This window comes from Sus scrofa, chromosome 15, assembly GCF_054392235.1.
Source record: "Sus scrofa isolate SSC_HxYL_T2T_F1_AM1 chromosome 15, Sscrofa_HxYL_maternal_Yorkshire_Landrace_v2.0, whole genome shotgun sequence".
In the NCBI taxonomy this organism is placed as follows: domain Eukaryota; kingdom Metazoa; phylum Chordata; class Mammalia; order Artiodactyla; family Suidae; genus Sus; species Sus scrofa.
Genome location: NC_139397.1, coordinates 145,554,792 through 145,581,243, shown reverse-complemented (window position 1 = coordinate 145,581,243; position 26,452 = coordinate 145,554,792). Strand labels below are relative to the sequence as shown.

Sequence of the window (26,452 nt, the reverse complement as noted above, 5' to 3'; positions counted from 1 at the left end):
TCTTTCTTTCCCAGTGAGGCTTCTGGCTCTTGTTCCTTTGTCCCCCTAGTTTTCCCTTCTAATTATTTATACCTATGCTATTCCAGTGTCCTACCCTCTCTGTCTCTTTGTGGTGTGTGTGTGTGTGTGTGTGTGTGTGTGTGTGTGTGTGTCTTTTTTCATTATATGGCTGCACCTGCAGCATATGGAAGTTCCAAGGCCAGGGGTCAAATCTGAGCTGCAGCTGCAGCCAGCGCTACAGCCATGGCAATACTGGATCCGAGCAGCATCTGCAAACCATACTGCAGCTTGCTGCAATGCCAGATCCTTAACTCGCTGAGAGAGACCAGGGAGTGAACCCACATCCTTATGGACACTCTCTCAGGTTCTTAGCCACTGAGAAACAATAGGAACTCCAGAGCCTCTTTTCTGAATTATGAACTCATGATACCCCCCCTTACTCCCTCCCTGTATATGCTATGTCACTCAGAGTCAGTCATCCAGGCAAACGTTGCACTGTCAGTCAACCTTACTGCTTGTTCAGATTCTTGGGCATGTTCATGGGTCATTTCCTGTTTTTACTGCACCATTTGGGTCACTAGATGAATCGTCTTCCTTTATGCTCCATCACCAACATGCTCTGCGATTCTAGCTCTAGGTAGGTGTCATCTACATCCCATTAGGAAGATTAAAGAATTTGTTTCCCCTTCCCTTCCTGATGAAACTTTTGCTCTGTACTGATAACTATCATGAATCCTTCCACCACCCCATTCTCATTGTAGTAGTTAATTAATCTCTAAATATATTTTTATTTACCTTGTACTTTTTAATGGACATTTTATACCTTTAGAAATTTGTCTTTATTCAAAAGAATAAGTATGATTATTAAATATATGTTACATAAATGTGTAATACCCAAGGTATAATCCAAATCAAAGGATACAAATTAATGGCATGCTACAAAGCCATTTATATTCTTACATTGGTCATTTCCAAGGAAAAAGTCAACACTTGAAAAAATAACTAAACTTAGGAGTTCCCGTTATGGCTCAGCAGTAACAAACTCACCTAGTATCCATGAGGATGCGGGTTGGGTCCCCAGCCTCACTCAATGGGTAAAGGATCTGGCATTGCCGTGAGCTGTGGTGTAGGTTGCAGATGTGGCTCAGATCCCATGTTGCTGTGGCTGTGGTGTAGGCTGGCAGCTGCAGCTCTGATTCAACCCCTAGCCTGGGAACCTCCATATGCCATGGGTGTGGCCCTAAAAAGTAAAAACAAAAACAAAAACAAAAAAATACTGAATTTATTGTAGACCATTTGGCTTAAGAATGAAGATGTCACTTGGACTTGAAGGCTGTTTTACTCACTGAATCAGTAACTATTCCTCACATTTCAGTTTATTCTCCTGAAAAATGGAATAACAGGGAGCCCCCGACTGTGGCTCCACAGTAACGAACTCGAATAGTATCCACGAGGATTCAGGTTTGATCCTTGGCTTTGCTCAGTGCGTTAAGGATTCAGCATTGCCGTGAGCTGTGGTGCAGGTTGCAGACAAAGCTAGCTCTGGCATTGCTGTGGCTGCGGTGGAGGCTGGCAGCTGCAGTTCCCCTTTATGATCATTATGAGAATTAAGTTAGATGCCACATGTAAAGGGACATCTGGGTTATAGCAACTTAGTGAGAAATCATAATTCTCAATGTATGTCTTACATGTTAGAATTAATGATTAGTTCATTAGTAACACTATGAATGGAAGGATGATTAAAAAGCTGGAAACGGTGCTTTGGTTACAAAAGTACATCGTATTGTATTTTGCATCTCTTCTTGTTTAAGTTTTACATCTTGTATCTCTTTGGTCAGTGTTTCCTGTAAGTTATCCATCTTTGCCTCCAGTTTATTTCCAATGTCTTGTATCTTCTTCAGCATCCCTAGAAACTATCCTGCTAAGTGAAGTCAGCCATACAATGAGACACCAACATCAAATGCTTTCACTGACATGTGGAATCTGAAAAAAGGACAGACGGAACTTCTTTGCAGAACAGATGCTGACTCACAGATATTGAAAAACTTATGGTCTCCAGAGGAGACAGTTTGGGGGGTGGGGGGATGTGCTTGGGCTGTGGGATGGAAATCCTGTGAAATCAGATTGTTATGATCATTATACAACTACAGATGTGATCAATTCATTTGAGTAATAGAAAAAAAAGAAAAAAACCCCACAAAAGTACATGGTGCACATGCGAGCATTAAACAGATTGACCATGCGAAGCACTGACCTTGTGTCTGGTGGTCCGTGCAAGTCGGGTGTGGTGACTATTGCCATAAAGTCATCACTTCCTTTGTTCTCTCCTCCCCTGTTTACTCCTTCCCTTTTCCATTCTTTCTTTTCTACACAATGCCATTTCTTCCACATTCTCTTCTGCACCCAAGTACTGCTCATTCTCTTCCTTTCTGTTCCTTTATTGAGCAATATGTACAGACATGCCTTCTTTCGACACCCAAAAGGCTTCCTCTTGGATGCTGTCGCATAGGACCAAACCTCCCTCCTTCCCAGAGCCACTGAACTCCTCACTCACATTTACTGATGTCAATTCTCCCCCTTAATTCTGCCTCGTGGTTGCAGTGAGAGCGTCTCTCTTGGGTTCCTGGGGCATCTTTTTAGTTGGCACAACTGCTGGAAATATTCTCGGATTCCAGATCTGATTGGCTAATTGAGCTTCACCATCTCTGGCCACCTTCCCTCCCCAGGGGACACTCTTCCCCCCCCACCCCGAGCTCAGTCCCCAATCTCTGTTCTCCTTTCCTCTTTGTGGATGAGAAAACGAGCTTCCATGGGGTCAGAGTTACCTTGTTCACGGCCCAACTGTAAGTTGATCATGTCCTTTGTCTCTCCTTCATTCGTGATTTGGTAGTTGAAGTTTTCAAGAATCACTGAGAAGAGAAAGGAAAGGCAGTCAGAGATTCCGAGGCTGCATCTCACAGTTACACGTCCAGGCACATTCTTGGCTCCCATAGTTCGGGGGGAAGCTTCCAGCCCTCAGGGGACCCTGGGCTTCAGTGTCTCACATGATCTGTGACTTGATGGTGCTCCTGGAATTTTATAGTGGTTCCACATGGAATGCCCCTCTCAAGCCATGGAAAAGAGTGGGTGGTGGAAAAGTTGTGAACAGTGGTTAACCCCCTTCACACTGATCAGAAAACAGTGAAAGTCGATTTAAAATAAACACTATACAGGGACTGTGTTTTATAAATTCTACACACATTGATCAGAAAATAGGGAAAGCCAATTTAAAATAAATAGTATACATGGAAGGTGTTTTGCAACTGGGACTGGGGAAGAAGCAGAGGGATTGCTTCAGGAAGAAGGTATAAATGTTTACAGAGAAATGGACCTCCACTGTAAAAGAAAAGCCCCAACTTTCAAAGATGGAGATTTTTAAAAGAAGGAAAAGAGGTAGCAGGAAGGAAAAAAAGATCTCAGGTGAGGGAAGATAAACTTGTTACAAGAGACGTAGCAGTGAAGAGGAACTTGTACTTCCTCGGGTGGGACGGGGGGTGGGGTAGGGAGAGACGCAGAAAACAAAGGAAAGACACTTTCTGAACGACAGATGGGAGGTGAATATTACCATAGCTGTACCAGTGACCCGGAAGGTGATAACAAGAGGCAGGAAACAAGCCCAGGGCAAGATATGAGAGAAAAACACCCAGGGAATAGAGAAAGATGTTGGCCAAGAAGGACAGGGGGCAGGAGTGCTCCTCCTGGGGGGCAATACCCACTGAGTGGTCGGGGCATTGGGGAGAAGCTTCTTCCACCCCAGAACACACTGACTTCATGCCCAGGCCAACTCTGCAGGAGTACATGGCGGGGGGGGGGGTGTATAACGCTGTGTGGGCAAGAGGGTTAGAGAACATAAGGAGGCCCCAAGGGCAGGTGTTTCAATGATGGGGGCAGGGAGCCTCTCAGAACCTTCTTCCTGCTTCTTGGCTCTGGGTGGCTGTCCCTCTACTCCTGTGGACAGCAGGATCTGGGAGGCGCCAGCAGCTACCTCTCCTGGGGCAGGTGGGCAGGGGCGCTGGGCAGGGCAGTGGGCAGTGCAGCCCCCCTGGGGCAGCGGTGAATCTCCGGTATAGGACAACACAGCACAGGGAGCCCTGGAAACTAACACGTGTGATGTGAGTGCTGGGTTCTTGGGAGGGAGATCTCTACAGAATAGAGAAAGGATCAGAGCCCCTGAGATGTGGGCAGTGGAAATAACCTCCATTCTCTCCCTACCTGTGGCCTGGGGACATTCTGATTCCAAATATAATATTGATCTGAAATTTGTGGCTAAGAATTTGATTGCCTTTCTTCCTTCTTCTGACTTAGACATATCGCATTGTGGAAATGAGATCGCTCGTATTATTTTACGAGATAGGGTTTTCACAATAAATACATCCCACTCTGTATACCGACTTCTTTGACTTTTTCTCTGCTTAAAAATTCTTTCCTATCTCTTTATTTTCCACAAAATAGACTTCAAATTCCTTGGTACAGGAAACTCCCCTCCAAGTCTCCTGGCCAGAACAAGCTTCCAAGAGGAGTCTACCCACCCTCTGTTTTTCAACTATGTGGTTCTGCAAGTCCACCTACAAAGTGGACTTTCCCACCTTGTAGCTTTCACATGCTTCCCACTCCCCAGTGCATGGGTATGTGATGCCTGTGACTTCTCTACTCTTTGGAGAAGTAAGTTGGCATAGGACTGTACTGAATGACCAATATTTTAGTACAAAGAACATATTTTCACCTTTGAACTTGTCTGTAGGTATCAGAAAGAGCTTCCTCCTTTCCTATAAATGAATATAATCCATGCCTTCTCTGAAAAAGTAGCGACTCAAACCCTGTGTTTCTCAGCACCAAATTCAGGCCCTGGCTGAGTGATCACTTGCGAAATTACGTGGTTAAAAGTGTGTCACCCCTGCCATGTGTAAGCTCCATGAGGACACAGGCCATATGTGTTTTCCTCACCATTGTATTCTCTTTCTGCCTGACCCATGATTGGGTCACTTTGCTGCATTGCAAAAAAATTGGCACAACACTGTAAATCAACCGTACTTTAATAAAAAATTTTTTTTTCTTTTTTTTTTTTTTTGTATTTTTAGGACTGCACCCGTGGCATACGGAGGTTCCCAGGCTAGGGGTCTAATCAGAGCTGTAGCCGCCAGCCTACACCACAGCCATAGCAATGCCAGATCCGCGCTGCGCCTGAGACCTACATCACAGCTCACGGCAACACCAGATCCTTAACCCACTGAGCGAGGCGCCAGGGATCGAACCCGCAACCTCATGACTCCTAGTTGGATTCATTTCCGCTGTGCCACAATGGGAACGCAAAAAAAAAAAATGTTTAAATAAAATAAAATAACTCTCAAATATAATGAAGAGTAAATGAATGAATCAGTGAATGAATGAATCAAGGAAAAAAGTGGACCTGCACCCCCTGAAAGCTGTTGGAAGCTCTACTTACTTTTTTTGAAGTCTCTGAAAATCTGATGTAAGTCAGGATAGGCCTTCAGGTTAATGCTGCTGAATAGAGCTTCCAGAACTGTCCGGTCAAATTTCTTCTCCAGTTCACTGAGAACATCATACATCACTCTCTCCACCGGGACTAGATTTCTGCATGCTTCCAGAAAGTGCTTAAAAATATTGAATGGAGAATGATGTAGTATGGATTATAGGAGACCCAAATTATAAATAGTCTAATTGTTCTCTTGGGAAATGTTAGAATGTTACACATATTTGGATGATTTCTTAAGTATCCTCCATCATAAAAACAGACTATTATTTTGTGAACCTGCTTCTCTGACATTGATGTCCACCTAAGAGAGCAATTTTATTTATTGGAATATAGTTGATGTACAGTGTTGTGTCAATTTCTGCTGGATAATATACTGACCTCATTATATATTGACCCATATATATATATATATATGCATTCTTTTTCTTGGGGTTGGTAAATGCAAACTATTACATTGAGAATGGATAAACAATGGGGTCCTACTGTACGGCATAAAAGAGCAATTCTGAAGAATAAAAGTGAGTTCAAGGTTGAATGTCATGCGGGGGTTTTAAAAGTATGGCCAGGATGCTTCAGGTGTGACCCAGACTGGTGTTGAGAGGCCACTTTTTTGACTGGACAGTGACCACGGCCCTCCCCCAGGACTGACCTTGCCTGAAAAGGTCCAGGAAACCAGGCAACCACTCTCCCCTGCTGTGAATATGGCCAAAGGGCAAAGAAAATCAAAAGCAAAAGGAAGATTTGTCCTCACTATTCCCAGAAAGACCCATTGCTCACCGTCACCTGCCTTCCGCATCCAGTAATGTCTAAAGAACAAGAAATGATTTGGAGAGCAGCAAGGATCTCCTTCCAAATTTACCCCAATGGGACACAACTTCTCTGACTTCAATAACCTCATGTTCAAGTGTATAAAGGAAGAGGACTTTGTGATGACATGTTGCATCTGCTTTAATTTTGTTACTGTTATTATACTGTGCAGATGCACCTAAGATGCTCTGTGTCTAAGTCCCCCTTGCATTACCAACGCTGCCACAGCCCCAGTGCCATGCCCCTCCCTCGTTTACCACAGAGGAAGGAAGGCTGTCTGGGATTCTGCTTCTCCTGTGACCTCCTAACTTACAGGATGGGGAAGGTCCCATTCACAGGAGGCCCTTTACCCTGCTCATTGCATCCTGAAGTCTGGCGGAATGCAGCGCACAGCTGGTACTGAACAGGGAATTCCCATCACTTACTTCATACATCTGCTCAGGGATGAAGCTCCGGTCCCGGAGGCCCATAAGGAAAGGAAAGGGCTGTGTTATTACACTTGAAATGTCCACCTTATTTTCTCTGAAGAACCTGAAAATCAGCTCATTAAAAAACTGCTCATCTGAGCTCTGTTCCTCTGGGTTCTGGTAGCCTGTGAAAGTTCTGAAAAAACAAAGACACAATATCACATTCAACACGGAGTTTCCAGGAGGCCCATGGAGGCCAAAAGATTTTTATTTTATTTTACTGTATTTGCTTTTTAGACCTGAACCCTTGGTATATGGAGGTTCCCAGGCTAGGGTCGAGTCAGAGCTACAGCTGCCAGACTACACCACAGCCACAGATCTGAACCGCATCTGTGAGCTATGCCACAGTTCACGGCAACACTGGATCCTTAACCCACTGAGTGAGGCCAAGGATCAAACCCACAACTTCATGGTTACTAGTTGGATTTGTTTCTGCTGAGCCATGACAGAAACTCCAAGGCTGGAATTTTTTTTTTTTTCTTTTTGCTCTTTTTGGCCGCACCCACAGCATATGGAATTTCCCAGGCTAGGGGCCCAGTTGGAGCTGTGCCACAGCCTCAGCAATGCCAGATCCAGGCCTCTTCTGCAACCTACACCACAGCTCACAGCCACACCAGATCCTTAACCAAGGAAGCAAGGCCAGGGATCGAACCCGCAACCTCATGGTTCCTAGTTGGATTCGTTTCTGCTGCACCACGACAGGAAATCCAAGGCTGGAAGATTTTAAACATAAAAGATACTCAACAGAGAGCAATGTGTATAAAATAGTGTCTTGTGGAAGGACTGGGATGGATGGACTATTTTACTCAGGGAATAATCAGGGGTGCAAGAGAAGAATACACTGAGCTTAAAGCAGACTTGTGCATCGGAGCGAAAGAATCCATCCTATGCTAATCAAAATGGTTGTAAAAAGACTTTTACCCAAACTCTCTAGGGAAAATGTTGAATTTAAAAATGGCGAAATCTTTACAGGAATTTATATAATACTGTGACAATTAATTTTATGTGTCAATCCGGAAGGAGTTTGAGGATAAGATGAACATTTTAATTTTATTCTTTTAATTTTTATTTACTTTTTTTATGGCTGCACCTGTGGCATTTGGATGTTCCCAGGCTAGGGGTCAGATGGGGGCTGCAGACGCTGGCCTATGCCACAACCACAGCAATGCCAGATCCGAGCTGCCTCTGTGACTAATGCGGCAGCTTGTGGCAACATCAGGTTCTGACCCCACTGAGCAAGGCCAAGGATTGAACCCACATCCTCACAGAGACAACGTCAGATAGTCTTAACCTGTTGAACACCAAGGGAACTCCTTAACATTTTATTTTAAGTTGGAGAATTTGAGACAAGCAGTTTCCCCTCCATAATGTGGGTGAGCCTCATACATTCAGGTGAAGGTCTGACAAAAAAAAAAAAAAAGACTGGCCTCCCTGAGTTAAGAAAGGATTCTCCAATTGACTGCTTTTAGACTGGAGCTGTACCACCAGCTCTACTGGGTCTCTAGCCTGCTGGCCCACACTGCAGATTTTGGCCTTGCCAGCCTTGATTATTGTGTGAGCCAATTCCTTATAATAAATCTAACTCCGTCTCTCCCTATATGTATAAAAATACACCGCACGCACACACACACACACACACACACACAGCCTATTGGTTCTGTTTCTCTGAAGAAACCTGATGACAATACATTTATCAAAAAAAAAGTTACAAAGAATAAAAAACAACCAAGTCTTCTTAGTTAATAACAAAGGAAGAGGACCTGAGAAGGAATAAATTTAAGTACAATAATTTAAAATTCTTTGTGGGGGATGTCCTGTCGTGACTCAGTGGTAACGAACCCGTCTAGGAATCCATGAGGATGCAGGATCCATGAGGATGCGGGTTCACCCCCTGGTCCCACTCAGTGGGTTGAGGCTCTGGCATTGCTGTGAGCTGTGGGGGAGGTCGAAGATGCAGCTCGGATCTGGCATTACTGGGGCTGTGGTGTAGGCTGGCAGCTACAGCTCCAATACAGCTCCTACCCTGGGAACTTTATATACCTCAGGTGTGGCACTAAAATAAAATAAAAAATAATTTTTTTCTACTCTATGTTAATCTAAGAAATAGCCATTTTTTCAAAGTAATAATAGCAACTATGTGATTTACAGAAAGTGGAGAAGTGGAATGACCAACAGTAGCATTAAAAAGGACTGAAGGGAGGAATCAGTGAGATTCTGTGATACGATGTATGAACTAACCCTGAAGCATGATGTGATTTAGAATGGATGTGACTTGTTGTAACTATATAGTAAATTCAAGAGAAACCAATAAAGTATTTTAAAAGAAGTATAATTGATATACTAAGAGATATGAGAAAATGGAATCACAAAATGCTCAGTTAAAACCAAAAAGGCAGGGAGTTCCCATTGTGGCTCAGATTACAAATCTGACTAGTATCCACGAGGATGCAGGTTCAATCCCCAGCCTCACTCATTAGGTTAAAGATCCAGCGTTGCTGTGAGCTGTGGTGTAGGTTGCAGGTGCAACTTGGATCTGGTGTTGCTGTGACTGTGGTGTAGGCTGGCAGCTGTAGCTCCGATTTGACCCCTAGCCTGGAAAATTCCATATGCTGCAAGTGCGACCCTAAAAAGCCAAAAAAAAATAAAAAGAAAAGAAAAAAAAAAGAAAAGGCAGAAAAAGAAGGGAAGAAAAAATGGACAGAAAGACAAATACAATGAATAGAAAACAGTTATAAGCATTCAAACTACTTGAATAATCATTTTAAATGTGACAGGTCCAAATATGCCAATTAAAGTACAGAGATGGGAGATGTCGCAGGTGCCCCTAAAAACCAAAATAAATAAATAAATAAATACATAAAAATAAAAATAAAAGAAGGAAAATCAACTATAATAAAATTTTTTTTTAAAAAGAATGAACTAGGAGTTCCCGTAGTGGCTCAGCAGAATCGAATCTGACTAGCATCCATGAGGACACAGGTTCAATCCTTGGCCTTGCTCAGTGGGTTAAGGATCTGGCGTTGCTGTGAGCTATGGTGGAGGTCGCAGACTTGGCTTGGATCCTGCGTTGCTATGGCTGTGGTATAGGCCAGCATGCACAGCTCCGATGCTACCCCTAGCTTGGAAACCTCCATATGCCGCAGGTGCAGCCCTAAAAAGCATAAATAAATAAATAAATAAATAAATAAAATAATGAACTATAGTCAAACTGTTTTAAACATGAAAGAACTCAAAAAATAAAAATAAAAGACGGAGATGGAGAGAGTGAAAAAATAACACCTATTTAATGGAGACATACGAGGCCAACATTAATGAAAAGAAAAAAAGCCATATTAATTTAAGACAAAGCAAATTTTAGAGTGAGGAAAATTGTTAGAGACACAGAGGGGCATTATATCAAAATAAAGGGGTCCAAATTCTCTAAGAAGACTCAGCAATCCTTAATGAATACACAACTACCAAAGTAGCATCAAAGTACATGAGACAAAAATTGACAGAAATACAAGAAGAAATCGACAAATCAACTCGTGGGAGAATTCGATACCCCTCTTCTAGTAATTGATAGAACAAACAGGCAGAAATTCAGTAAGAGTACAGTTAACCTGAACAGTACCATCAATCAATCTGATTTAACTGACACTTATAGAGTGTTCCATTCTACAGCAGCAAAATATACAAATCACTCAAGTTTACATGGAATGTTATCAAAACACACCACATTCTCAGCTCTAAAACTTGTCTTAACAAATTAAAAAGAAAAGAAATTGAAAAATTATGTTCTCAGACCACAATGGAATTAGAGCAGAAATACAAAGGAAAATTCCAAAATACTTAGAAATTGAACAGTACACTTCTAGGATCAAAGAAGTCTCCAGGAAAAATCTAAAAATATCTAAGTTATGGAAGGCAGCACAAACAGTGCATAGAGAGACAAGCGCAGGATTAAAATGCATATATTAGAAGAGCAATCTAAATCAATAATTTAAGCCTCCATCTGAAAAAAACTAGAGAAAAAAGAGAAATTTAAGGTTAATTCAAGTAGAAGAAATCATAAAAATTAGAGTAATTATCAATAAAATTGAAAACAGGAAAACATTAAGAAAAAAAATCAATGAAACCAAAAGATGATTTTTTTTTAAATCAATAAAATTGATAAACCTATAGCCAGGCTAACAAAGGAAAAAGAGAGAAGACAGAAATTATCAATATCAAAAACAAAAGAGGGGTTATCTTTATCAATCCAATAGATGTTAAAAGGATTATAAGAAATAATACTGGGAATGCCCGTTGTGGTGCAGCAAAAATGAATTCAAATAGTATCCATGAGGATTTGGATTTGATCCCTGGCCTCACTCAGTGGGTCAGGGATCTGGCAATGCTGTGAACGGTGGTGCAGCTCACAGACAAGGCCAGCAGCTACAGCTCCAATTCGACCCCTAGCCTGGAAAATTCCATATGCTTTGAGTACAGCCCTAAAAAGCAAAAAAATAAAAATAAAAATACATATATATATACACACACAAGCACACACACACTATGGACTATGGACTGTGGATTACCCCATAAGTTTGAAAAAAGATAAAGTAGACAAATTCCTTAAAAGACACACTGCCCAAACTCAGAGAGAGAGATCATTTGAGTAGGCCTATAATTATTAAAGGGACTGAATCTATAATTTTTTTTGCTTTTTTTTAATTTTTTAATTTTTTTTTATTTTCCCACTGTACAGCAAGGGGGTCAGGTTATCCTTACATGTATACATTACAATTACATTTTTTCCCCCACCCTTTCTTCTGTTGCAATATGAGTATCTAGACAAAGTTCTCAATGCTATTCAGCAGGATCTCCTTGTAAATCTATTCTAAGTTGTGTCTGATAAGCCCAAGCTCCCGATCCCTCCCATAGTCCTCCCAAAAGGAAAGTACCAGGCCCAGGTGGTATCACTAGTAAATTCTATCAAACCATTCAATTACAATGTCTTCCAGAAAATAGAAGCAGAGGCAATACCCAACTCATTGTATGAGGTCAGAATTACTCTACCCTCACTTCTCAGTGCCTTTGTTTTCCTGCCTAGAGGTCAAAGGTTGGCTGGACTTTGGGTACCACTGGCTCATCTTTCCATCTCTCAGGAGCAGGTGGGGAATGGAGGCAGGATGCACTGTCAGCCTCCAGGAGAAAGGATGCTGGGCACTAGGTAGCAATGCTACTAGCTCAGAATCTTGGGTTAGAGGAGGGTTTTTTTTTTTTTTTTTTTTTTTTTTTGGCCACACCTATAGCATACGATGGTTCCCAGGCCAGGGGGAATCAGAGCTGCCGCTGCAAGCCTACATCACAGCCACAGCTATGCTGGATCCTCAACCCAATTAGCGAGGCCAGGGATCGAACTGTCATCCTCATGGACAACAGTCGTGTTCTTCATCCTCTGAACCACAACGGGAAGTCCTAGAGGAGTTTTTAATACGCGTTTATATTGCTTTACCTTTTGTACTGACAATATGTATTGATGATTGACAATGGCTTTTATTTTTAAAAGACAATTTCCAAAAAAATAAAAACAGAAGACAATTTCCATCCTTCTTTAACCAGATGTGTAACATTTTCCAGAATAAAAAAAGCAGTAACTCCCTCTCTGCCTGTTTGTATGCCTGTGGGTTGAGCCCCAACCACTTTCAGTTCCTCCTATCAGAGGCCCTGTGAGTTGACTTTTCAGATTCAGGACCTCACAGATAGGCTGAAACTAGTCTGCAGCTACCCAGAAACTAGAAAAAGTTAGACATCAGTTAGGCATTCAATTAGGATATTAATTTTTCTAAAAAGACACTTCCTGGACAGAGTAATCTTTGGGGATGGGGTAGAAGAGGCATGGGGGGAATGAGAGATTCAGAGTCAAGATGAACCATCCCGCCTGGCATCAAGCCTCAGAGGGACAAGAGAGTTCCCGCAGCGCCAGCCCCGCAGCATAGCCGTTGCAAGAAAATAGGAAGATGACATGAGTCAGAACATCTTCAAGTTCCCCCAGGGTCTAATCCACCGCAGTTTTCAACATCTGCGTCCCTCCTTACTTACTTATTTGTAATCCCACCCTGTTGCATACGTGTAAAATGAAACTGGGTCGACAGAACTAATGGGTGTAGACGCCAACCTTAGAAAAGATGCAAGACAAGGACAGGAAACCAGGACTAACCTGCAGCTGAGGTCGCTGCCTCCACTTGCCATCTTCTCAGGCCCGCCTAAGATGGCTATTGATGAGATGTTCACTGCCTCTGTCCTTTCTGGGAACACTGACAACAAAGTCTGCCTCTATCGATCCCTCGGGTGCAGCATCTAAAAGGCAAAAGAAAAGTGAAATTGCTCAACAGCGTGACGTGCGTGGCCGCACCACCACGTCCATCTTCCCTCCACCCAATCTCGGCCCCAGGGGAGGAGAGGGCGGGTTCTCAGCGCTCCGGGAAGAGCCAGCCACTGGTTCCTGCAAAGGAGAGAGGGCCGGGAGAGTGTCTTGAACTCAAACAGATCAAGTGTGTTTTGAGGGGAAGTGGCATAGGGTTGGCAGGGAGGAAAGAAGCTCCATGTTTGCCTCTGTCCCCTTCAAGGAAAACAAAACGAAGCCAGAATTCTCAGATTTCCTTTTCGCCCCCGGGACACCGCAGGGATCCTGAACTGGATGAGTCAGAACCGGTGTTCAGACACAGAACTGGAAAGAACCGAAATGCTGGGGAGCATGTTCTTCACGTTTCTGGAAAAGAGCCAGAGGCCAGAAAATCCTCTCAACTCCTGCAACCAGAATGAGTGCTGAGTTTGGGCAGAGAAGCCGATGTGCAAGCCTGCATTTCCTTCAATATCGTGGGCAATTTACACATGCAGCCAAGTGTGCTTAGGAAAATACTCAGCTTCAACTGGTCACTGAAATCTCAAAGAGAGCGGTAGGGAAAGGGTTTGTAACTGAGACTACCTACACCTTAAAGGACAAGCCAATGACCTTAGCTAACAAGTGTGTGATATGGATGTTTGTACCTAATTTTTTCACATATACCCAGCCCTTATTTTGCAAAGGATTTGAAGCAACTTGGAAAAACACCCTGTATCAGCATAAAGTTGAAAGATAAAGAAATGGGAGGAGTTCCATTGTGGCTCAGCAGAAACGAACCCGGCTAATATCCAGGAGGACCCCGGTTCGATCCCTGGCCTCGCCCAGCGGGTTAAGGATCCAGTGTTGCCGTGAGCTACGGTCATAGACACAGCTTGGATCTGGCGTTGCTGTGGCTGTGGTGTAGGCCAGCAGCTACGCTCCAATTGGATCCCTAGCCTGGGAATTTGCACATGCTGTGGGTGTGACCCTAAAAAGCCACACCCAGATGCTGCTTCTCAAGTGATGGTGCTAAGACTAGGGCTTAAGGGTAGTCCCGTCAACTTTACAAGAAAACCTTACTTTGCAGTAGCCTGCATTAGCCCAGATAACAATGGGAACTTTAGCATCTGTTCCCCACTGTCTTTTTTTCTCTCTGTTCAGTGGAGAATTAATATCTCTGGAAGAAGATAAGGGGTGCCTGGACCAAGTCCGCTGGTAACCATCAGATAGAAGGTCCCTGGCACCTACTGGATGAATAGAGTTGTCTCCTTTTTCTCCCAAATGACCTAGGAGATAAGATTCCGACCTGCCTCCTTGCTCTGTTCTCCCACCCAAATTTAGGTCAAGGAGGTAATAATCTCTAAAGGCAAGTCAATGCCTTCCTTCTACCTGAAAGATGTTTCTCTGTTTTGCCAAGCGTGCCAAGCTCCGCCACCTAGAACAGCGGTGTGAGTTAGAGTCCTGGTCACAATCCAGTATGATAATCTGCTATTAATTTGCCAAAAGCTACGCAACTCCCATCTCTGAACACTAGTGGGGTATTGACTCCTTTCACATCCAATTAGGTCAGACTACCCATCCCAGGCTGATCACATGTCTGTGAAGACCTGTTGCCCGCAATTCACTGTCTTCTACCAACTTTTTAATAAGTTTCAGGTACACGTAACTAAAAAGGACTCTGACCAACAAGCAGAAAATGAATTTCTTAGACATATTGAGGAGCTTGAGGAATCTCTAGGAAGGCTGGAGGATTGGAGTAAGAAAATAAGGCAGGCTAGGCAGCAAGATCCCCAGTCCAGGTCATGCTATGTGAACATTGATTTGGCAACTATGTGCCTTCCATTCCGATTTAAAAAGGAGGATAAGAAATCATTTTCATTTTCACATGACAGATAAGATTATTCCTTTACAACTGTCTCCAGGTTATATTCACTCACTCGCCTTCTGTCATGATATAGTCCAAGGAGATCGGGATCACCCGGACATCCCAGAGAGCTGGACATGGATCGACTATGTTGGTGACATCATGGTGATCAGACAGGATGAGCAAGAGGTGGGCAGCACCCGTGCTAGAGAGGAATAAATTACTGGTCCTCAAAATAGTGATGCACAGCAAAAGCATTATGATGAGCAGAAGAAGTCGTACATCAAAACGTGTAGGAGTTCCCGTCGTGGCGCAGTGGTTAATGAATTGGACTAGGAACCATGAGGTTGCAGGTTTGATCCCTGGCCTTGCTCAGTGGGTTAAGGATCCAGCGTTGCCATGAGTTGTGTGCAGTCGCAGACACGGTTCGGATCCTGTGTTGCTGTGGTTCTGGCGTGGGCCGGCAGCTGCAGCTCTGATCGGACCCCTAGTCTGGGAACTTCCATATGCTGCGGGTGTGGCCCTAGAAAAAAGGCAAAAAGACAAAACAAAAACAAAAACAAAAAAATGTGTATGCTGTGTGGGAGCTCCCATCGTGGCTCAGCGGTAATATAATGAACCCGACTAGTAAGCATGAGGATGCAGGTTTGACCCCTAGCCTCATTCAGTGGGTTCAAGATCTGGAGTTGCCATGAACTGTGGTGTAGATCACAGACGCGTCTCAGGTGATCGCAGATGCGTCTCAGATCTGGCATTGCCATGGCTGTGGTAGAGGCCAGAGGCTACAGCTCTGATTCAGCCCCTAGCCAGGGAAATTCCATGTGCTGCAGGTGTGGCCCTAAAAAGACCAAAAAAAAAAAAAAAGTGCACATTGTGCGTTACCATTTACATAGAAATTTAGTGCAGACAAAACAAATCCGTAGACATAGTGAAAGTAGATCAGTGATTGCCCAGTGCTGGGACTGAGGAGGAAACTATTGGCGAAGGGCACAAGGGGACTTTCTGGGATGATGGAAATGGCCTGTATCTTAACTGTGGTTATGATGACGTTTGTTAAATCGCATCGAAATGCACACTTAAGATGATGCATTTTTATACTCCCATCAAATTGAGCTCGTGCCCACGTATGCTAGCCTTGGTTTCAAGGTTTCTTAGACTCTAGAACTGTGTTTCCCATCTTTTTTTCTGATTTATAAGTGTCCTGTTAGGAGAGGTCCCAAGTACATTTTCAAATCATTGATTTAAGTAAGGTTAAACAGACTTCTTAGAGAAGGATTTCTCACAGTACATATTAGAAATCTTTTTTGTTTTGTTTTGTTTTTGTCTTTTTGCCTTTTCTAGGGCCGCTCCCGCCGCATATAGAGGTTCCCAGGTTAGGGGTCGAATCAGAGCCAGAGCCACAGCAACCCGGATCCGAGCCGCATCTGTGACCCACACCACAGCTCACGGCAACGCCCGATCCTTAACCTACTGAGCGAGGCCAGGAATTGAACCCCAAACCTCATGGATCCTAGCCGGATACGTTAACCACTGAGCCACGACAGGAACTCCACATATTAGCAATCTTTAATAGGATGTTTAGAGGGAGTGTTCCCTGTCTCCCTGGAGCGGCTGTTTTAGAACCTTCTCCTGGCCCCAGTTCTCTCTGGGATCTGCCCACCACTGCAGGATTTAAGTTTCTATTCAGGTTTCTTTTTAAATTTCAATTTTCTTCAGTAATAATTTTATCCTGACAAAGTATAGGCATTTCTGAGTCACCCCTCCCCTTTGTTTTTATTTTTATTTTTTTTAAGTGTGATGATTTCTAGTAAATGGATTCCTTGGTGTAACATCATCATCCCCACAATTAAGCTTAGGGACATTTTCATCACCCCAAAAAGTGTAGGAGGACGAGTCCTAAAGAAACAGAGGTAGGTACAGATGTAAATAGATAGCATAACCCCCCGCCCCAACCACGTCCTTCGGACCGCACGCCCCCTCCTCACAGTACCCTCCTCCCCAGCTGGACCACCTCTCAAACCACCAATCCCACGACCCCCAAGTCCCCTGGGAATCTCACAAGTACCGGGAGGTGCCGAGAAGCTGCGAGAAATGAGGTCTTACCTTCAGCTCTGCACAGTCCGTTCAATGCTTTCACTTTGCTTTCACTTTCCTTTCCTCGGGAAGCCTGGCCCTCACCCTGAGCCCCAAAGCACAGACTTCCTGTTTTGCCTAACCTACCTCCCTGCCCTGCTCCCAGGCTTCCAGAGCCATCCTGGGAGAGCCCCTGGACCTGGAAAGGGAAAGGAACAGATGGCAGTCTCAGTATCCAGGTGGGTTTTTTTTGCCTCGGCTGCTTTATTCAGCTTTTGGTGATTGGCTTCCCCAGGTCCTGTTCTGGCCGCAGCAGCAGGGTGAGGCTCTCTCTCTCTCTCTCTGTAAAATTCCGTTTTCCAAAGAGATAGAGAGGGTGGGTGGGACTTAATAGGAGACTGTTAAAAAGAAGACAGAAGAACCGGGGAAGCAAACACACAACTCCCCCACCCCCAAATTCTAGCCTGTTATTGCAAACGGAGCTTGAGATTTCCTCTGTACTTCCTTGTCCGTGCAGTGACCCTGCCTCTGCCCCAACCAGGCAGCTCATTCATTATTCATAGTACAAGGGACCCGAGGGAGCTGGGACACTCGTGGGAAAGAGAAAACAAGGAGAGTGCATTTAATTTCCTCTCTCACATATCAACTTCTTAATATTTTTTCCTTAAGCACATTCATGATTATTTTCTTGAAATAAATTCCCAGAGTCAGGGAGATGATCTAGAAACAAATGCAGAGGGACTTTCAGGATGCTGTTAAGCACAGCATTGTGTCAGGCAGACAGTTTGCTTTTTAAAAATGTATTTGTTATGATTACTTTTCCCATTCTTAGTGAATACGCTTTTCAAAAAAAAAAAAATTCCTAGAAGTGGAATTTAAGACTCAAGGGCATACAAATTTTAGGAGATTTGATAAGGATTACTAAATTAACCTCTAGCAGTGTCTCTGATTGTTTTCTATCTTGGCCAGTTTGGTTGGCAAACATGTTATCAGATTGTCTTTGCCCTGTTCTGACCTGACCTCTAGCAAGTTGCCGTGTTTGTCATACATTCATTGTACATTTGACTTAATTTCTTGTTTATGCCTTTCCTTTTCTTTTTCTCGCTGATATTTATCTTTACTTATTGATTTTTAAGATTCTTGTGCATAATACAAACCTGAACACTCACGTACGGGACGCAGTATCCTGCACTGGTGAGAAGAGGGGCTTTGGTCAGATGAGTCCGCTTTGCCCATGAATACCTCGGGCTAGTTAATGAACCTCTCTGTGCTTCGCCTTCATCCCTGGCAATTGTAGCAGATGAAGAGTGAGGAACACGGCAGGTGTTTTGCTCAGAACGCTGTAGTAAAATTAGTCATCCGGGGCCCCTTCCTCTTCCTAGCATGTGACCATCCTGACCTTTTCTGGCTCTGAATTGATTTTTGCCCCACATTTCCCGTGCAGATGGTAAACAGCAGACTTCTTTCCCATCTCTTCTCTGTCCTCCAGGATTTCTTCATGATTATAGACCCCCTACGTCTCTTCTTGTGGTTGCCAGTACTGTTGTGGATTATTGTTTTTGATAACATTTTTTTTTTCTGTTAAAGTGTTCAGGAATGAGGAAAAAGAGACAGGAGTGCTTAACCTGCCACTGGGATTAAGTCCCTAGAAATAGTCATGAATTATAGCTCAACTTTCTCTTTGACATCAAATGGAAAAATGGGATCTGTGTTTTATTCCATAAAAATCTCTAGGTTATTCCATTTTTTGTTAGTGCTTTCCCTTTTCTTAACCATTTGTCAATAGGGTAATAGGTATGTTCGAGTTCCCGTCGTGGCTCAGTGGTTAGCGAATCTGACCAGGAACCATGAGGTTTCAGGTTCGATCCCTGGCCTCGCTCAATGGGTGAAGAATCCGGCAGTGCCGTGAGCTGTGGTGTAGGTCGAAGATGAGGCTTGGATCTGGTGTAGGCCAGCAGCTACAGCTCTGATGAGACCCCTAGCTTGGGAACCCCCATATGCCACAGGTGTGGCCCTAGAAAAGGAAAAAGATGGGGAAAAAAATGTAATAGGTACCTTTTCTAGGAGTTCCTTTCGTGGCTCAGTGGTTAACGAACCTGACTAGGAACCATGAGGATGCAGGTTCAATCCCTGGCCTCACTCAGTGGATTAAGGAACCAGCATTGCCTGTGAGCTGTGGTGCAAGTCACAAATGAAGCTCAGATCCCACGTTGCTGTGGCTGTGATGAAGGCCAGCAACTGTAGCTCCGATTTGACCCCTAGCCTGGGAACTTCCACATGCTGCAGGTGCAGCCCTAGAAAGCAAAAAAAAAAAAAAAGAATGTCATGTCATAGGTACATTTTCGGATAATTGCTTACTAATATTTTCTCATGGCCTAAAAATGGTCAATATTTATAAATGCCAGCTGGGCAAGGGAAGAGACGCTTGCCTGTTCTGAGATGTGAAATTGATACATTAAATATATCAGGCACCTCACCTTTACTAATCATGCCTTTCACATCCTTCATGTTCTTGTTTATATTAGGCCTGTTTGTAGGCAGAGATTGTAGGTGGTTTTATGAAGTTTCTAAATATTATCAGGTTTCCAACTCTCTACCCATCTTTGGGTGGTCCCTTGGCATGAGCATTGGTAATGTATATACCTTAGGCTGAGTCCCAGTCTTGGTTAGCTCAGTTCACTGTAGCCACAGCTCATGCTTATGACTGTACGCCTGGAACCAGGAAGTCGGAGTTTGTTCCTCTTTAACCACTTTCAAGTTTTGCAGTTTAGGGCAAGTTATTCAACCTCTCTATGTCTCAGTGCCCTTGGCGGTATAAATAGGTGCAATCAAAATTGAAAGCATTTTGCGAAGACCAAACAAGTATGTAAAACCCTTAGGAAAAAAGTCTGCCGCATGGGAACCAGTCAGTAGATAGTAGCTCTGTTTAATCCTGCCTTAGAGTAACCAGCAGCCCCTTTGGGATTTCAGCATTGTATTATTAGTCACTTTCAGCCTCTGTTGTTGCTGGGCACTTTCACTTCTGCCCATACCCCTGCATCGTTCCAGCAGGTACGGCTTTGCAGACTGCTAAGGGATGCCTTCGGGACCAAAATGCTGGTCTTCAGATGCCTCTGCAGCACAGAGCATGGCTCCCCAAACTCTTCAAAGTCTTTGCTTCTCTTTTTCTCTCGTGCCCCTTTCATAGGAGAATCACCATGACCAGGCCCTTAGAAGAGGCTCTTTTTCAGCACTTCATCCATCAGAAGCTGGAGATTGCTTATGCCATAAATAAGCCATTTCCCTTCTTTGAAGGACTCCGAGACAACAACTTCATCACCGATACACTATACAGGGTGAGTCACATTGATGGCTTTGCCGTGGCAGCCCCAGCCCACCAAGAATGCCTAACTATTAAGACAATGTCCCAGGCCTTCTAGAACTGGGAAGCCCAGGCTAACATAGCATCAGGGAAAAAAGGTGTCCAAGGGAGGTGACCTCAAACAAGATGGATTTTTAAAAAGAAAGGTGTTTATGCACAGTTCTGGAGGCCAGAAATATGGAATCAAGGTGTTGACAGGGTTGATTCCTTCTTGAGACTCTGAGGGACCATCCATTTGGTGACTTTCTCTGTCTCCTGGTGGTGCCAGGCATCCAATCCGAGTAATCTGGGCTCATAGAAACGTCACCTGATATGCTGTTTCGATCTCTACATTGCCTTCTCCTTTCTGTGTCTTTCCTCTTTCTCTTCTCTTACAAAGACACTTGTCATTGTGATTTAGGGCCCAGGATGATCTCATCTCAGCATGCCTAACTTTATTACCTCTTTTTCTTTTTTTAAATTACTCAATGAATTTTATTACATTTATAGTTGTACAACGATCATCACAATTTTGTAGCATTTCCATCCCAAATCCCTAGTGCATCCCCCACCCCCAAACCTGTCTCAATTGGTAACTGTAAGTTTTTCAAAGTCTGTGAGTCAGTATCTGTTCTGCAGAGAAGCTCATTGTGTCCTTTTTCTAGATTCCACATGTTAAGTGATAGCATATGATGCTGGCGTTTCACTGTCTGAATAAATTCACTTAGCATGATAATTTCTAGGTCCATCCATGTTGCTGCAAAGGCTTTTATTTCTTTCCTTTTAATGGATGAGTAATATTCCATTGTGTATCTGTACCACTTCTTCTTTTTTTTAATTTTATTTTATTTTATTTTCCCACTGTACAGCAAGGGGATCAAGTTATCCTTACATGTATACATTTTTCCCCCACCCTTTCTTCTGTTGTAACATGAGTATCTAGACATAGTTCTCAATGCTACTCAGTAGGATCTCTTTGTAAATCTATTCTAAGTTGTGTCTGATAACCCCAAGCTCCCGATCCCTCCCACTCCCTCCCTCTCCCATCAGGCAGCCACAAGTCTATTTTCCAAGACCATGATTTTCTTTTCTGAGGAGATGTTCATTTGTGCTGGATATTAGATTCCAGTTATAAGCGATATCATATGGTATTTGTCTTTGTTTTTCTGGCTCATTTCACTCAGTGTGAGAGTCTATATTTCCATCCATGTTGCTACTAATGGCATTATGTCATTCTTATTTATGGCTGAGTAGTATTCCATTGTGTATATATACCACATCTTCCTAATCCAATCATCTGTTGATGGACATTTGGGTTGTTTCCATGTCTTGGCTATTGTGAATAGGGCTGCAATGAACATGAGGGTGCATGTGTCTTTTTTAAGGAAAATTTTGTCTGGATAGATGCCCAAGAGTGGGATTGCTGGGTCATATGGAAGTTCTATGTATAGATTTCTAAGGTATCTCCAAACTGTTCTCCATAGTGGTTGTAGCAGCTTACATTCCCACCAGCAGTGCAGGAGGGTTCCCTTTTCTCCACACCCCCTCCAGCATTTGGTATTTGTGGACTTATTAATGATGGCCATTCTGACTGGTGTGAGGTGGTATCTCATGGTAGTTTTGATTTGCATTTCTCTAATAATCAGGGATGTTGAGCATTTTTTCATGTGCTTGTTGGCTATCTGTGTATCTTCCTTGGAAAAATGTCTATTCAGGTCTTTTGCCCATTTTTTCCCTTGGGTGATTGGCTTTTTTGCTGTTGAGTTGTATAAGTTGCTTATATATTCCAGAGATGAAGTCCTTGTCGGTTGCATCATTTGAAACTATTTTTCTCCCATTCTGTAAGTTGTCTTTTTGTGTTCTTTTTGGTTTCCTCTGTTGTGCAAAAGCTTTTCAGTTTGATTAGGTCCCATTGGTTTATTTTTGTTCTTATTTCTGTTACTTTGGGAGACTGACCTGAGAAAATATTCATGATGTTGATGTCAGAGAGTGTTTTGCCTATGTTCTCTTCTAGGAGTTTGATGGTGTCCTGTCTTATATTTAAGTCTTTCAGCCATTTTGAGTTTATTTTTGTGCATGGTGTGAGGGTGTGTTCTAGTTTCATTGCTTTGGATGCAGCTGTCCAGGTTTCCCAGCAATGCTTGCTGAATAGACTTTCCTTTTCCCATTTGATGTTCTTGCCTCCCTTGCCAAAGATTAATTGACCATAGGTGTCAGGGTTTATTTCTGGGTTCTCTTTTCTGTTCCATTGGTCTGTCTGTCTGTTTTGATACCAGTTCCACACTGTTTTGATGACTGTGGCTTTGTAATATTGCTTGAAGGCTGGGAGAGTTATGCCCCTTGCTTGGTTTTTGTTTCTCAGGATTGCTTTGGCAATCCTGGGTCTTTTGTGGTTCCATATAAATGTTTGGATTGTTTGTTCTAGTTCTGTGAAAAATGTCATGGGTAATTTGATAGGGATTGCATTGAATCTGTAGATTGCTTTGGGTATCATGGCCATTTTTACAATATTGATTTTTCCAATCCATGAACATGGAATATCTTTTCATTTCTTTACATCTTCTTTAATTTCTTCAATTAAAGTTTTATAGTTCTTAGCATATAAGTCCTTTACCTCCTTGGTCAGGTGTATTCCGAGGTATTTGATTTTTTGAGGTGCAATTTTAATAGGTATTGTATTTTTGTATTCCTTTTCTAATATTTCATTGCTGGTAGAAATGCTACTGACTTCTGAATGTTAACCTTATATCCTGCTACTTTGCTGAATTTATTAATCAGTTCAAGTAGTTTTTGGGTTGAGTCCTTAGAGTTTTCTATGTATAGTATCATGTCGTCTGCATACAGTGACAGTTTTATCTCTTCTCTTCCTATTTGGATGCCTTTTATTTCTTTCGTTTGCCTAATTGCTGTGGCTAGGACTTCTAAAACTGTTGAATAGCAGTGGTGAGAGTGGGCATCCCTGCCTTGTTCCAGATTTGAGTGAGAAGGCTTTCAGTTTTTCTCCACTGAGTATTATATTTGCTGTGGGTTTGTCATAAATGGCTTTGATGATGTTTAGGAATGTTCCCTCTATACCCACTTTGGTGAGAGTTTTGACCATGAATGGATGTTGGACTTTGTCAAATGCCTTTTCTGCATCTGTTGAGACAATCATATGGTTTTTGACTTTTTTTTTTGTTAATGTGGTGTATGATGCTGATTGATTTGCATATGTTGAACCATCCTTATGAACCTGGAATGAACCCTACCTGGTCATGGTGTATAATTTTTTTGGTATGTTGTTGGATTCGGTTGGCTAAGATTTTGTTGAGAATTTTTGCATCTATATTCATCAAAGATATTGGGCGATAGTTTTCTTTTTTGGTGTTATCTCTGTCTGGTTTTGGAATTAGGGTGATGGTGGCATTATAGATTGTCTTTGGGAGTATTCCTTCTTCTTCAACCTTTTGAAAGAGTTTAAGGAGGATGGGCACCAGTTCTTCTTTATATATTTGATAGAATTCACCTGTGAAGCCATCTGGTCCTGGACTTTTATTTGCAGGGAGTGTTTTTATGACATCTTCAATTTCATTTCTAGTGATCAGTCTGTTCAGTTGGTCTGTTACTTCTTGATTCAGTTTTGGCAGGCTGTAAGATTCTAGAAAATTGTCCATTTCTTCCTGATTGTCAAATTTGTTGGCATATAGTTGTTCATAGTATTCCCTTATGGTTTTTTGGATTTCTGTAGTATCTGTTGTGATTTCTCCCTTTTCATTTATAATTTTGTTTGAGTTCTTTCTCTCCTCTTTTTAGTGAGTATGGCCAGGGGTTTGTCAATTTTGTTTACCTTTTCAAAGAACCAGCTCTTAGTTTTATTAATTTTCTCTATTGTTTTTTGATGTACCGCATCTTCTTAATCCACTCCTCTGTCAATGAACATTTAGGTTGTTTCCATGTCTTGGCTATTGTATATAGTGTTGCAATGAATATTGGAGTACATGTATTTTTGGGGTCATGATTTTCTCCAGATAGATGCCCAGGAGTGGGATTGCTGGATCAAATGGGTAATTCTATTTTTAGTTTTCTGGGGAATCTCCATACTGTTTTCCACAGGGGTTGCACCAATTTACATTCCCACCAACAGTGTAATAGGGTTACCTTTTCTGCACACCCTCTCCAGCATTTATTGTTTGTAGACTTTTCGATGATGGCTCTTCTGGCTTGTGTAAGGTGGAACCTCATAATGGTTTTGATTTTCACTTCTCTAATAATTAGTGATGTTGAACATCTTTTTTCATGTGTTTTTCAGCCTCAGTATGTCCTTGTTGGTTGCATCTTTTGCAAAGATTTTCTCCCATTCTGTGGGTTGTCTTTTCATTTTGTTTAGGGTTTCCTTTGCTGGGCAGAAACTTTTAAGTTTGATTAGGTCCCATTTTATTTATTTATTTATTTTACTGTCATTACTCTAAGAGGTGGATCTGAGATGTTGCTGTCGTTTATGTCAGAGAGTGTTTGGCCTATGTTTTCCTCTAGGAGTTTGATAGTGTCTGGTCTTATATCTAGGTCTTTAATCCATTTGGAGTTTATTTTTGTGTATGGTGTTAGGAAGTGTTCTAATTTCATTCTTTTACATGTGGCTGTCCATTTTTCCCAGCACCACTTATTAAAGGGACTGTCTTCTCTCCATTGTATATTCTTGCCTTCTTGGTCATAGATTAGTTGACTGTAGGCACATGGGTTTAATTCTGGGCTCTCTAATCCTGTTGCACTAATCTATGCTTCTGTTCTTGTGCCAGTACCATACAGTTATGATGACTGTAGCTTTGTAGTATAGTCTGAAGTCAGGGAGCCTGATTCCTCCAGCTCCATTTTTCTTTCTCAGGATGGCTTTGGCTATTCTGGGTCTTTCATGCTTCCATACAAATTTTAAGATATTTTGTTCTAGTTCTGTGAAAAATGTCTTGGTAATTTGTTAGGGATTGTATTGAATCTGTAGATTGCCTTGAGTGGTATAGTCATTTTGATAATATTGGCTCTTCCAGTCCACAAGCATGGTATATCTTTCCATCTGTTTGTGTCATCTTTGATTTCTTTCATCAGCATCTTAGAATATTCAGAGTACAGGTCTTTTGTCTATTTAGGTAGATTTACTCCTAAGTGGTTGATTCTTTTTGATGTGATTGTAAATGGGATAGTTTCCCTAATTTCTCTTTCTAATTTTTCTTTGTTAGTATATAGAAATGCCATCAATTTCTGTGTATTAATTTTGTATCCTGCAACTTTGCCCAATTCATTGATGAGCTCCAACAGTTTTCTGTAGGTTCCTTAGGATTTTCTAGGTATAGTAACATGTCATCTGCAAATAGTGATAGTTTTACTTCTTCCTTTCCAATTTGGATTCCTTTTATTTCTTTTTCTTCTCTGATTGCCATGGCTAGGACTTCCAAAACTATGTTGAATAGTAGTGGCAAGAGCAGACATCCTTGTCTTGCTCCAGATCTCAGTGGGAATTCTTTCAGCTTTTCACCATTGAGAATGAAGTTAGCTGTGGGTTTGTCATATAAGGTCTTTATTATGTTGAGGTAGGTTCCCTCTATGCCCACTTTCTGAAGGGTTTTTATCAGAAATGGGTGTTGGATTTTGTCAAAGGTTTTTTTCTGCATCTATTGAGAGGATCATATGGTTTTTATTCTTCAGTTTGTTAATGTGGTGTATCACATTGATTGATTTGCATTCCTGGAGTTAATCCCACTTGATTATGATGTGTAATCCTTTTAATGTATTGTTGGATTTGGTTTGCTAGTATTTGGTTGAAGATTTTTGCATCTATGTTCATCAGTGAAATTGGCCTATAATTTTCTTTTTTTTTTATATCTTTGTCTGGTTTTAGTATCAGGATGATGGGGGCCTCGTAGAATGAGTTGGGGAGTGTTCCATCTTCTGAAATTTTTTGGAATAGTTTCAGAAGGATAAGTGTTAGCTCTTCTCTAATTGTTTGATAGAATTCGCCTGTGAAGCCATCTGGTCCTGGACTTTTGTT

At 42.3% G+C, this 26,452-nt stretch overlaps 2 protein-coding genes and 1 long non-coding RNA gene across 14 annotated transcripts in view; 1 reads left to right on the top strand and 2 right to left on the bottom strand.

Moving 5' to 3' along the window:
* SP140 (SP140 nuclear body protein) overlaps positions 1-17,166 on the bottom strand; it is a 65,613-nt gene extending 48,447 nt beyond the window's left edge. For 5 of the 7 annotated variants that reach the window (XM_003133706.5, XM_005657577.4, XM_005657578.4 and 2 more), the window contains exons 1-5: positions 17,124-17,166; positions 12,992-13,131; positions 6,766-6,943; positions 5,483-5,651; positions 2,826-2,909 (exon numbers count right to left, since the gene is read on the bottom strand). In XM_003133706.5, coding sequence (XP_003133754.2) covers positions 2,826-2,909; positions 5,483-5,651; positions 6,766-6,943; positions 12,992-13,023 — 463 coding nt within the window. In that variant the 5' untranslated portion in view covers positions 13,024-13,131; positions 17,124-17,166. Of the gene's footprint in view, positions 1-2,825; positions 2,910-5,482; positions 5,652-6,765; positions 6,944-12,991; positions 13,132-15,097; positions 15,226-17,085 lie in introns of all 7 variants that reach the window. The other 2 variants (XM_021075642.2, XM_005657576.4) reach the window with 2 other exon arrangements.
* On the bottom strand, positions 1,761-2,387 carry LOC110257073 (uncharacterized). The gene is made up of 2 exons (XR_002339248.2): positions 2,255-2,387; positions 1,761-1,983 (listed from the first exon to the last, which is right to left on the bottom strand). It is a non-coding gene; the product is annotated as an uncharacterized LOC110257073 (long non-coding RNA).
* A 42-nt stretch (positions 17,167-17,208) lies between the features above and the next one.
* The window catches only part of SP110 (SP110 nuclear body protein), a 56,655-nt gene continuing 47,411 nt past the window's right edge, over positions 17,209-26,452 (top strand). For all 6 annotated transcript variants that reach the window (XM_085000658.1, XM_085000657.1, XM_021075649.2 and 3 more), the window contains exons 1-2: positions 17,209-17,332; positions 20,281-20,428. In XM_085000658.1, the coding sequence (XP_084856784.1) occupies positions 17,313-17,332; positions 20,281-20,428 (168 nt within the window). In that variant the 5' untranslated portion in view covers positions 17,209-17,312. The remainder of the gene's footprint in view (positions 17,333-20,280; positions 20,429-26,452) is intronic.